This window comes from Xenia sp. Carnegie-2017, unplaced genomic scaffold, assembly GCF_021976095.1.
Source record: "Xenia sp. Carnegie-2017 unplaced genomic scaffold, XeniaSp_v1 HiC_scaffold_24, whole genome shotgun sequence".
Taxonomy (NCBI): Eukaryota; Metazoa; Cnidaria; class Anthozoa; order Malacalcyonacea; family Xeniidae; genus Xenia; species Xenia sp. Carnegie-2017.
This window is the reverse complement of record NW_025813487.1, coordinates 756915-770725: the sequence shown is the minus strand read 5'-3', so window position 1 is coordinate 770725 and position 13811 is coordinate 756915. Positions and strand designations below refer to the sequence as shown.

Here is a 13811-nt window from a genome sequence, read left to right as displayed (position 1 = left end):
TTCACTTTACCAAGATGAGTAAGAGAAACAGTACGTGTCAGTTAATTTAGTGTTAAAGCATAAAATGCGTAAAACGAAAATTTAGCAACATCTGTGTTATACATTTATTGAACAGACATTTCAATATGATAATGCTTCCTGTACTAGTTTATGCATATCACTTTTCATTCTCGAGGTATAGAAGTTTTTATAATGTCCGATTTATCATTATTTTAACATGACAGAGTTTCCTTCTTTGTGATGTGTTAATGATATAAATTACTGCGTACCATTATCAACCTAAAGTTTTCAGGAAAATTGAGGGTATTTGAAACATTGCAGCGACTCAATTTGCATGCAATATTATGTCACAAGTTAGATAAATTGGTAATTGCAACGACTTCAGTATTTTAGAATGAAAAAAGTCATGCAGAAAAGGTTTAAGAAAGCACTCTGTCATTTCAAAAGTTCTGGTCAATACAGATATAATTTAACTAGCAAAATTTTCGTTTCATTGGCACTTTAAGATGTCCAAACAAGGCTTGAGAGAATAATTGTTGAGATCGAACTTCAATCTTAATGTTTGGCCACAAACATAAGATAGTCTATCTAAAAGACGAGTGTCGAGGATAGAAAGAAAAATTGAATGAAGCTATTTTGTTATCTTTTGGTATAAAAAATTTTTTAGACTCTAAAAAATAAATGCTCTCAAAATTTTAATTTAATATTTTAGAAAAACGCAAGGTTACTCATTAAGAAAAATTCATGAAATTACTGCAGAGAGAAGTTTTTGTGATTAATTGTTTGGGATAAGCTAACCTCGAATGTTACCAGTTAAAAAATTTATGAAATGTCTAATAATTGTTAATACGTTTTTTAAAAAGTGTACGGTATCACTATCCTTTCCTAATTGGGGAAATTTAAGCTATTTTGATGTATTTATTTTGTTTCTTTAACCCTTGAATGTAATATTTTTATCTAGAAGAGTGGAAATACAATGGTGATTCAACGAAACATAGAGAATTGTTTGAAAAATTGATTGAATATGGACGCAATCCCAGTGTTGAGGTTAAAGTTGTGGGCAATGTACGTGTAATTTTCTCAGACGAATTTTGCATTGGCGAAGGAAGTAATGCAACCCGTGTTTATCTTGGACTGGGTAAGGATGGTTTCGGTAAAGCAGTCAAACGAATACATCGAGATAGCTTTATCCAGCTTGCAGTGCAAGAGCAGAAAATTTTGAATGATATTAAAGCAAAAAAGTCGAAATATGTTGTGAATTATTTCGACTTAGACAAAGATAATGGAACGGATTATGTTTATTTGATCTTAGACTTATGTGAAGAATCATTGGAGAGTTTTGTCCATTCTTCTACTTTGCATGATCTTCAAAAAGCTCTTCCTGATATTCTTAGACAAATTTTAAAAGGATTAGCTGATCTTCATAGCGGCCCAAATCGTATTCTACATCGGGATTTAAAGCCTTCCAATGTTCTGCGAGACTCAAAAAGCGAATTTCTGATAGCTGACTTTGGCATAAGTCGAATAATGAAGAATGACGCTACAACATATAAAAGCAATTCTTCCATGGGAACCTTGCATTGGATAGCTCCTGAATCATATCGCGAAGATGATGATTTAATAAACAAAGCGCATTACAAAAGAAAGTCTGATGTATATGTAAGTGTAGGAATGTAAACATTTGTAAGTTGTACTAAAACTCAATGTTGTGAAAATGCATTTTGATGTAACGCTTTTTATTGTTTTAGAATGCAGGGATGGTAGCTTATTATGTTGCAACAAAAGGAAAACATCCTTTTGGAATTCAACGCTATAGACTGGACAACATGCTGAAAGGAGACCCTGTTGGTTTGAAAGAAATCAAGGATGAAACACTAAAGGACCTTCTGTCGTGGATGTTAAATATAAAACCTGAAGACAGACCATATTCTAACGAAGCATTAAAGCACCCATTTCTCATGTCAGATGATGAGAAGTTTGAAATGTTATGTGAAGTTGGGAATCTTCATCAGATTGAGACAAATGATCTCCAGTCAAGTGTCGTTCAACAATTGAATAGCGAATGCGTACTTTGGAAAAGTCTACTTAATTGGGATGTCTATGATTATTTTCGCACGTACGTGAAAAATGGAAAAATCAATAAGGTCCCTTATACATCTTCATGGGCAAAATGCGTGAGGCTCATTCGAAATACTCGCCAGCATTGGAACAATCAAGAACGACCTCTACCACAACCAGAACCATTTTATATAATTGGAGACTACAAGGCGTATTTTCTCCGAACAATTCCTAATCTCCCTGTTCGGGTACATGCAGCTGTGAGGTCAAGTGAAGAATTGAAAAAAGAAAGAGAACTCAAGAAGTTTTTTCCTTTTAATGAAAGCGAACCACATCAATAAACAATTTAGATACAACAAAACCTGTTGGGGGTGAAAAAGTAGCTACTAAGAAATCATTGATACTGTAAAGATCTTATTTTACAGATATAAAGAAAAACAGTTTCCAAGACGTATTTAGATGACATTTCACCACATTTCTGCTTAATCTATAGCCTGTGGTATTCATTTATACAATGTAATATACCTGATTATTTAATTTTTACTGTAAATTGTTTTGGAAAAAGAATGAAGGCGAATATGACATTAAAAGTTAACTTTTATGTTTAGCTGCACTGATAAATTTTGCACTACATTCATCCAACATAATAAACTTGTATACGATAAAAAATTGTATTTCTGAAATTATTATAATTACTAAAAGTCTGGCATTGGTGTTTTGAGCTCTTGGGAGTTCTTTATCGTATAAACCTGAACATCAGGAGTTGTGCATAATTCCATAAGTAGAATCTTTATGTTTTACTATCTCACATTAATTACGTAGCTGAACCATATAAAATAGTTGAATTAAATAACATTTTCATGAGATTGAGTGATTGACAGGATTTTGTCTGATTATTTGTAAATGGACTCAATAATATTTTAATTAGTTTTATAGAAAAATATTCATAGTCTTCCTCATTTTCTGATATTTTGCTTATTTCATGCGCTGTAACCATGACAATTATTTTATGCCTAAATCCGCACAACTAAAATGCAAGTGCTATATCTTTAAGATTTCTTAAATGAATATTGAATATACACCTAAATGCACGTAACGTTAACTACGACGCTCTGTATTGCCTATATTCTAAAAACTCTCTCATACTCACATTTACTCAGTAAAGTTTCAAATAATCTTATAACTGCTGGAAAACCTTGTATTTACTCCACAGATAGAAAATAGTGCAAAGTTATGTTCATTTTATCATCTCAGATCCTATATTATCTGGTAGGTATCCACACATTTATGTCACATGAAAACACTCAGTAATAGTTGTTTGATAGTTTTAGTTTAAAGTTTTTTAAATCATTTATATAAATTTTGAGCTTTTGGGCTTTTTTATTTCATTGAATTAACTTCGCAAATGGCATACTATAACAACAAAAGAACGTAAATAACTTCTAAATGACAAAGGACAATGCTACAACTTTCTCCAGTTACTGCAGCCTTTTAAACACAACGTTGCAAACATTAAAAACAACACGATTTATATAATGTATAATAAATGCGAAAGATTTATCTTGAATTGACGAAGGCTGACATTTTTGCCTCTTAAGTTGTTTGGATTTATTCTAGAGTGTACTGCATCTATTTCATTAAGATTTTTGAAATGTTCTTATTTTACAATGATTTGTAACATATGAAAGCTAGATTTTCTTGATTGTACAACCGTGTTTGACTTTGGCAGCGAGGATTGGCTTGTAATAGTAACTAATCTTCACAAGACTATAAATTATTTTGTTTTCGTTTACAAACCAAATAGTATGCTTTTTTAAGAGCCTATGGCACGAAAATTTTTATGTTTGCAATGACCAGAACTTTTAAAATGACAGTGTACTTTCTAAAACAGTTTATGCAGATCACTTTTAATTCTTGAGATATTGAGATTTATGCTATGTCCGATTCATCTAACTTGTGACGTCACATTGCATAATGAGAGTTAGGAGTATTAGGTATATTTAACGATACTTTACTTCACAAGGACATAGTTCCCTTTGTTGTGGCGTGCTTAATGGTATAAAATGCTGCCTATTAGTATCAACCGAAAGTTGTCAGGAAAATGAAGAGTATTAGAAAAATTTTTATTAGGAAAAGAGATAATCATTAATTGTTTTAGAAAGTACACTGTCATTTTAAAAGTTCTGGTGATTGCAAACATAAAAATTTTCATGTCATGGGCACATTAAACGTCATAAGTAATTGTACATTTCCAAGTATAACATTGGCTGAATTGTAAAGGATATTTTATACCATTTAGTAAATATGTATGCTTTATAACTTATGAAGCGGTAGATAAAGCTGATAAACCACCCGCTGAAATTCACTATCCACCAGCTAGAGGATCATCTTTCACTTGAGGGAAACGAATGTAAATTATAATCCCATTTACCCTGAAAATTTGATGGAAGTGTCAATAACCATTATGAACATTTTTAGAAAGCCAAAATTTCATTCAATCAAATTGAAGCATTCGTATGTACTATTATATGTCATGAAAAATGGCTATTCTTTTCTACACATAAACTACATAAAAAGAAAAAAATCATTTTCTTTACTTTAAAGACTTCTTCCGAGTGAATGAATTTCAAAAAAATTTGTTTTCAGACTGAACCACATACATTTGCCAATAAAATTATAACTGAGAACATAATTATTTTAAATATAGGTATAGCCATAAATGCCTTTCCTATGACAATGTGTTGCCTGATTCTTCTTTTTGTTCAATGATATCTTGTTCAATGAATAGATATTCTACACAAAGAGCAAAGCTGACCTTGACCCATTCTATTCCTCAAATAGCTTTTTACCCTTTTGAAGCAAGAAAACGACCACTCTACTGAAGCATTTGCCACTACCAAGACACCATTCAATTTTAACAAATTTACCGCTTGACGTAAACTCGACTGAAGATTAAAATTTGTAGATGTATTTCAGCACCTCATTGCTGCACTCTTTGTGAAAGTCCTTGTCATTGTAAATAAAGGAAAGTTGACTCTCTAAAGTAGGAATGTCAAAAAGAGGACAATATTTATCTTTGAGAAGATTGATCTTCTCCTGTAGAATTATGCCGTTCCATGTAGTAAATAGTTTAAGATTTACAAGATATAAAAACTCGAACTGATTAATATCTTGAAATCGTTCACTTAAAGTGTATATAAAGCTTATGGGATTTTTTTATATACTGAATTAACGTGGTGTAAAACGTTATACCAATTTTTTTCTTCGTTGGACAAATAGTTCTCGTGCTACACTCAATTAAAATCATAAAAAAACTGGCCATTTGAGTCGCTTGGTTTCCTGGTAATAGACTGGAACTACGCGGTCATTTAAGGAAAGCGTGACGTCATGTAAGTAACATTTCAGCGTTTGATATGCCTAATCGCTGTATAGTTGCTGGCTATTCTTGCGTTCCTTGCCCGGAAAAGGTCATAGGACTTTACCGCATTTCTTTTTATGGATCAGAACATCCTATAAAATAGAAAAGGAGGGAAAAGTGGCTAGATTTTGTCGCTTTAAAGCGAGCAAAGTGCCCCATATCAAAGATGTCGAGCATTTGCTCGCTTCACCACATGAAGATTTGGCCCTTACTAGTTTGCAAGGGGAAACAAGTAGACTGGTGTCTGTCGAAGTTGGTGTGTTCGCTTTTTTTTTCTGTTCTTTCTCAGAAAGACTGATGAAAGAAAGTGCGCCTTCTGAAAGGAATCGTAGACAGGTAAGGATTTTTGTTTTGAATCCTATATATAATCCGCGTGAGACTGATAAATTCGAAGAAGGAAGCTTGTTTTAAATTCGTCAAAGATTTTGTGATGGAAATTTAATTTTTGCAGTTGATACCATATTTTTTCATTACATTCAATTTGGTTTCTTTAAGAGCATATAGTCTTGTAGTGTCTTTATGTCATTTAAATAGATATATGGCTGCAATTAAATTACTAAAATATGAGTATTGTAACACCTGTGTATATCATGATTTCATAGAAAAAAAGAAATTACGTAAACTGGTTGGAACAGTAGTAAAATGTGTCAAGGTGGATAATAAGAATGAGGAAGAAAAGCAAGATAATAGTGATGAGGATAGCATGAATATGGATATTGACATTGGTAGTGAGATGGAAAATGAAGGTGAAGTTTGATTTCAATGCTAATAGCTGAAATTATATACCACAAATTTTATTAACATATAAATATGGTCCATAGGTTCTGACAACTATGACATTGAAACAGATTCTTCCCAAAGTGAAGAGCTAGAATCTGAAGATGAAACAAACCAGTCAAAAGAGTATGAATGTGCTGTACGTATGCATTATTTAGTCTTCCAGTGTTATCAATCAGTTTATTTGTGTCTCTCAACAGACAAAATAAAATATATACATGTATTGTTCTAACAATAAAGGTGAACAAAGAAGAAAGCAACCTCAGGAAGCAACCAAAGTTTATTGTCACCTTGCCACAGCTGTTGCTCCTGTTTAAAGTATACCCATCATGTGGTACTGATCAGCCAATAGTTGAAGTATCAAAAGTTGGTACTATGGTAGATATAAACATGTCATGTGGCAACCTTAGTTGTAAAAATAGAGAGCACAACTGGAAGTGACAATTATTCCTGTCAGGTTCCCGTATTCCAATGGGAAACTTTCTCCTCTCATTTGACATTTTATTGTCTGGAGCTTCTACTAGCAAGGTACTTTGATTATTCACACACATGGGTCTTTAAGGCATATCTTTGACCACATTCTTTAAACATCAAAGGGTAAGTGGGTTGTTTTGATTTTCCTGATTACCAAAGTTTGAAGTTGTGTTTTTTTATATTCATTTGATATTTCTTTATCAGCAATTGCTTTTCCCAATGGTCAGGATCCATAGGAGGAAATACAAGCTGGCCATGTTGGAAACAATTAAGAAGCAGAAGAAAACAGTGGTCATTGCAGGTGATGGCAGACATGACAGCTTGGGCCATTCTGAAAAATATTGTCCTTACACAATATTTTGTTGCTCTGCGTCCATGATTCTCCATTTTGAACTAATTCAAGTATGTCTTATTGACCTTCTTTGCATGACACATTGAGGGTGGTTATATTTACCCCACCCCCTTTTACAGCTTTTACAGTACCGCTCGCGTATTTGTTAACATAATTTTGCGTATGATACGCGAATCATACAAGTCGCTCTCGTATCATACGCGTATCGTTCTTGTATCATACGCGTATCGTTCTCGTATCATACGCGTATCGTTCTCGTATCATACGCGTATCGTTTTCGTATCATACGCTTATCGTTCTCGTATCATACGCGTATCGTTCTCGTATCATACGCCTATCGTTCTCGTATCATACGCGTATCATTCTCGTATCATACGCGTATCGTTCTCGTATCATACGCGTATCGTTCTCGTATCATACGCGTATCGTTCTCGTATCATACGCGTATCGTTCTCGTATCATACGCGTATCGTTCTCGTATCATACGCGTATCGTTCTCGTATCATAAAAGAGAACGATACCATATCTCTAAAGCTTACAATTGTTTGTGAGATGCGATACTTTTTAGTTTTTTTAATCATGTACGAAAATAAATGACGATAGAAGGAAAGGTATGCCTTGGGATTTATTCAGACTTATATCATATTATTATAAAAATTTATATTGTGATTACGATGCTCTACAAACATGGCCATTTGAAAAGAAGATCACAACGATGTTAATGGCTCAAGGAAATGGTGATCACATGCTTGATGCTTTTCATTCAGATCCTTAAAGTTCCTTATTTCAGGGACCAGAGTCTGATTTGAATTCATTTGGATTGCCAGTTCTAATTTCGCCGATAGAGAGCTTAAGCAATCTTCTGTTCATTAAAGAGAATACAATGTTTATTAAGTTAATAATTTAATGAACAAAAAATCTAAATACACTCGCTCCTGCTTCTCTACCTTAGACACTAAAAATATCTCAATTCTTCATCAATCTTAAATTATCTTTATACTTAGGCAAACGCAACCCGACCTAAATATGTTGCAAACAACTCTTCTAGCTCTTGCACGTAATTTTCAGTTGTCTATACAAAACACTATTTGTTGTAAAGCACTCAATAGTGTTTATATAAGTTTTTTCTTGTTTGCTTCTGGTCAGCATATCCACAGTAAAGGAATATACAACAGTAGGGCCACTTCCCTGTACCATTGGCTGCTGTATATTTAATTAGTTTATTGGCTGCCCTTTGCCATATCGTCAATCCTATTGGAACATGTAAGATGCGTAAATGCGGATCTGACGTAAGGACATAAAAAATCTGGGACACATCGCACCCCTGATTTGCCCAACTGTTTTCTTCCTATTTTGAGCTTTAACGTAAGTCAGGTCCGTTTAATTTTGTAGAAATGAAATGTAAGGGCTGTGTATTTAATGGCGAAGTAAGAAATTTATGGCAGAAATCAAAAGGTTTGGTTATAATCTTTGTTTTGTGAATGGTTTTACTATTCGCCACTAAAAGGTTTAACCTATAGTGGCAAATTTGTTCAAAAAGGATGGTCCCTGATATCTGTACTGTAAGGGTTAAATATGGAGGTTACATCATAAATGGATAATATAAAGTTATTAAAAGAACATGTACAACATCATACGTATGTGTGAACATTTACATTGGAAGATGAAAACTGACTACCTTCTATAATGACTTTCTTCTATGAAGATGAAAACAGGCAAATGCAAAAGAGAATGAAAAAACATGATCCAGGTTTTATAGAACTTAAATGAGTTCATAAGTGTTAAATTTTGTTTGCATTAATATGAGGTTATTATGAAGGATCACGGTGGTCTATTTTTACAATTTGAATAAAAACAAAAGAAATCATCTTTAAACTAGGATTTTGTAACCAAATCTTTTAATCTGTAGTTGTCAATATAAGGGACCACGTCTTGACCTCATTCAACGCGTTTAAATATAAAAATCGTTTTGAGTCTTACGATTTCTTTTGCGTTTTGATGTCGTTATGCAAAGTAACGATGCATGATGTTGTAGAGTAGGTTAGGATTCATTAGACCTTAATGAATTTAAAAACTAGACTTTAATTTTGACGAAATCTTCATTGAATCTTGCAGTCATGTATGGCTAAGTTAAGGTTCTGAGACTGGTTTAAAGGCGTTCTGATTGACGTCACCAATATCTTCTAGCCCAAAATTATAATATTAGCGTTATTTAATGTGCTGAATAATTTAATTAATAAACAATTGACGCAATATCGCTGAAAAATGGTCAATTGTTACCAGCATTCACTTATATTAATGAAGGGAGAGCATGGTTCTTTTGTTTGGCAACAATACGTTTTATTTTTAAAAATTAGATTTTATAGTTATCCGGTAATTTGTTCCAGTACAAACAATGAATTTTAACCCTATAGAGACCGTTGTTGCTCACAGGCAACAATCACCAAACGAGATGTGTAAGAACTTTTGAAAAGGCACGGCTCCCAAAGGGTTAAACAATCATGCGGAACAAATACATATAATGACATGCTTAACACTATTTATAAAGATACCTTTCACTTCAAGCCACATATAAACCACGAGGCGTCATGGAAGGCAGATGTTGTTCATAGGAGATGGAACAAGACTTTACAAATAGATGACAAGTATAAAGATTAGTGATTGTGTCAAGCAAAATAAAGTTGTTGCCTTCAACTCTCCTCGAAGACAAGTTACCAAAACACGTCTCAATTGATTACAGATGTACTTAAACGTGTTGATAAAAAATCAAGACCGCCAATATCTGAATGCTCCTGAACAAGGAAATACCACACACATTTAAACATTTGAATGCCACGATGTACAGATATATACTATCAGTATCACATCCTAAATGTTGATAGCAGCAGCAAAAAGAAATTTGAAAGAGGAAAACCGTTATGAAATATGATACACACGAAGTTACCTGTTTCAAAATCATGTATGAAAATAGATCCGACGGCTGGAAACTACAAATGTAAGTGACTAAACTGACGATAAATGATATTTTGTATTTGAATTTATCTCTATTGCTCTTGTGAAACTCTCAATGCATAGAAGAGCAGTTTTCATAGATTAAGGTGTAGACTTGCAATGAACGAGAGCCGTAATTGTTTTTTGCTCATTTTCTACGATTCTCTACTATATTTTTAGTAGTAGAACCTCGGGGAAAACAGAATGCCCTTAAATTCTCTCCTAAAATTAACTTAGCAACATATGATTGAAGATTCAATGAATATTTGGACAAGATTAAAGTCTAGTTTATAAATTCATTATCGTCTCATGAATCTTAACCTACAACATATTGCATCTTTGCTTTGCATACCGACATTAAAACGCAAAAAAAGATTGTAGACTCTAATGAATTTTTTGTTCAAATACGTAGAAGGATTACTTAATGTCTTACTGAAAAGTGAAAAGCTCCTAAGGAGCCAATTACAAAAAAAATTTTAATCATGACGTAAATTAAGCAAATGTTAACAACAAGAACTTAGTCACTTAAACGTTGTAGAAAGAAAGGTGAATTTTGTCTTTTTATTGACGGATTACTGAAGTATGAGTTGCATGGAATAATCAACTAGTCTTAATGGTAGGCCTCGTAATATGGAAGCTTTCAGTGTAAAATGCTTTGATAACGATGTTAAGCCTTTGATCGTTTGAAACTTGTTACATCTTTCAAACTTAACCAACTAAAGCTATTCGTTCAATGTTGGTGAATGTTCTAGCATTTGGATAGTCAAACAGAAAACATATAACAATTTGCTCATTCTCAATATATCTGATTAAGAATTTAAAAACGCAAAGTAACGTCATATGAAGAGTTCTTCAGCACGAAATGTCGTACATGTGTTTCATATTTTCTTATATTGTAGATCCCACATGGATGGAGTTGTGAAAGTCCCTTAACCACCTGTGTCATTCACTTCAATTACCCTTACTAGTTTGTCATTACTCATGTGTCATGGTGATTCATGGCCAAGAATGTTCATTTGTAGTTTGGATTCTTTGTGGATGTCAGTTGTTTGTTCATATAATGATGATGGGCCCCATTGTTATATGAGCCCACCTTAGGTGGTCAGCTGACATTCATAGAAGATCAAATCTGCACTAAGCATTCTTTGAGTGATGATATAACTGGGGTATTGAAGTGATCCCTTTTCCTTCACTTGAAGTTACCATAAGAGTGCATTGTAAACAGTAATCTATCGAAATGGTAATTCATAATACCAGTAGCCCCTTTATTGGTTACGTCGATTACTTTGTGTCATCATCATCATCATGCAGTCAGTCGTAAACGACGAGGACTGTTCTATGGTTGGATTGAAGCTCTCCAGGCCGGTCTGTTATCAGCCAGTTGCTTCCAGGTTGTCACGTTGATGTCTCTCCTCTTTAGATTTCGTTTCATGACATCTTTGAGTCTGAGTCGAGGTCGGCCTTGGTTTCGTTTCCCTTCTACTAGTTGGCTGTACAATAGCTGGCGTGGTAAACGAGATCTCTCCATACGATGGACATGACCAATCCATCTTAAATTCTTTTGAATCAGCATGTCAGCCATGTGTGGCAGGTCAGTCAGACGGAGAATCTTAGCATTTGCGATCTTGTCCCGCCATGATATCTTCAGAATGTCCCGCAGTTGTCTCATCATATACGCGAGTGGAAAAACATGATCTATGTCTTGTGGTTTGTAAGTTGAGTAGATAAGTATTAAAATTAACTTATAGCTATGAGTAACGGCTTGGGATATATTCAAAAAGGATCCCGATGTTCTATTTTTATAATTTGAACTATAACCATGAAAAACACTTAAATTAATTAAAAAAAATGTCAATGAAAGATGTCAATTGCTGTGAGAAAATAGCTGGCTTTCACTCGCTACTTTTATTAATTTTATTAAACGTTTATAAACAAAATTGCAATGCTGCAAGAAGGGTTCATTGAATTTTTAAGATAAAAATGTTACGATATACACGTTACGATAAACTCGTAAAAACTGCGCTGTAAAAAAAGTGGAAGAGACCCACTAAGACGCCTGGATCCGTCGGAGCAGGACAATGCTAGAAAATCAGGTATTAAAGTTTTGTTCTTTTCAAAATATATAATTTCTGTTCTTATTCATTCATTATGCTGACATTTATTATGTGTTTTTTTATAGAGTAGCTATGTCTGTAGACGTAATAACTAGACATTGAATGAACGATCAAGTTGGACAGAAGCACGAAGAAACAAGCGTCCTTATTGAAAGATTCCCACTTGCGACTTTCGTTATGCATACCATTAATCAGTATAACGAATTTTTAAATTCAACCGTTAAAAATTTCCGTAAAACTAAATTTTCACAATTGTTAAATTTTCGGACAAAACACACGAGTGAAAGCCAGCTATTAATGAAGGTCTTAATAAAGCGACATAGAAATTTTGATCGAATAAAATTTAGTAGACATCAAAAATAATTTGTATGCAAGTCACGACATCCCTTTAGTCATTTCATTTTTCATATATATTGGTAGGTGAATGATCAGGTCGAACGTACTGAATAAATTTTTTATATCATTTATGTATGAGCTGCTATTAGTTTTTATTTTTTCGTCTGTTCATTAAAATTTTTATTAACACTCAAATTTTTGTTCTCTACTAAAGTTTTCGTTTCTTTTGTTCAAACCCAAAATATTTGTGGTGTCAATAAATAGCGTAGTCGGCCGAATTTTTTGTCGCCGCTTTTTTGTCGACGCTTTTTTTGTCGCTTTGTGAATTTAAGATACGAACGACGAAGCTACGATCTGACTACGCTGCATGTTAAAGTAGATCATCGGGATCATTGAAAACAACAAAAATATGAAACATCTTGAAAACAACAAAAATTTAAAGAAATTTTTCTAAATTTTGATCATTTTATTTATTGGAAGGTTTTTTACCGGATCCACCGGTTTTCCCTCCCATTTCGTTTTGTTTTGGAAAAAAAACAGTGTCCATATTTAGGGCCAAGCGAAGTCATTTGTCATAACATTATTTATTGTAGCTATCATGAATATTCACATTTATTTTTTATTTCTTGGCCTTTGGGTATATTTCCCAAAACACTGCGTTTAATAAATATAATGGCCTACATTTTGAAAAAAATATGTACACAAGTTTTCTGCTCAGTCAGATCTTCTAAGACAAATTTTTTTATTCTTCTTCATCAACCGACTCAGCGAGAAAATAAAGATGATTTTATACAGTATGGTGGTGTGATTTGCGTACATCATGAAAATTCCATGATTCTTTTATTTCACTAAGAAGTCTTTTTTACTTAAAATATTGCTTTAAACATGAGCAATGTGACGAATTTTTACATTACTGACGGTAATACGCTTAGCACAATAATATTAGCACACACCATTCGACAATTTTCTCCCCTACCATGAAGTGAGATGTTTTATGCCTATATCAAATACATTCCCAATGATATAGAGAGAAATGATAACACGAAATACACAGAGATTAATCTTGATAATAGATAGTTAGAGATTGAGATTTTTAAACTACAATGTGCTTCTCAGCGTCACTGCACATCTGAGACTTGCATTATCTTAATGACTATTTTCATTGCATCCTTTACTGTTGTATCGACAGTGTTCTTTCTCATAGCTAAGTAATTATAATGCATGCAGTTGATGTTTGAAATGTATTCGTAAGTTACAATGGTTTATTCAATAATAAAGGTTCTTTATAATA

General features: G+C 33.3%; 1 protein-coding gene and 1 long non-coding RNA gene across 2 annotated transcripts; both read left to right on the top strand.

Moving 5' to 3' along the window:
* The first annotated feature begins 14 nt into the window (after window positions 1-14).
* On the top strand, window positions 15-2399 carry LOC124451164 (serine/threonine-protein kinase/endoribonuclease IRE1-like). Its single transcript, XM_047001795.1, has 3 exons — window positions 15-30; window positions 962-1659; window positions 1749-2399. The coding sequence occupies exons 1-3, from the start codon at window positions 15-17 to the stop codon at window positions 2397-2399; spliced, it is 1365 nt and encodes a 454-aa protein (XP_046857751.1).
* Window positions 2400-6185: 3786 nt separating this feature from the next.
* On the top strand, window positions 6186-6374 carry LOC124450980. The gene is made up of 2 exons (XR_006950295.1): window positions 6186-6222; window positions 6298-6374. It is a non-coding gene; the product is annotated as an uncharacterized LOC124450980 (long non-coding RNA).
* Window positions 6375-13811: the final 7437 nt, after the last annotated feature.

What these genes read in the sequence shown, in the direction of transcription:
- LOC124451164 (XM_047001795.1), top strand. An exon ending in AAAGAAAGTCTGATGTATAT is followed by an intron (nt 1,660 to 1,748) that starts GTAAGTGTAGGA and finishes TTATTGTTTTAG; the next exon opens with AATGCAGGGATGGTAGCTTA.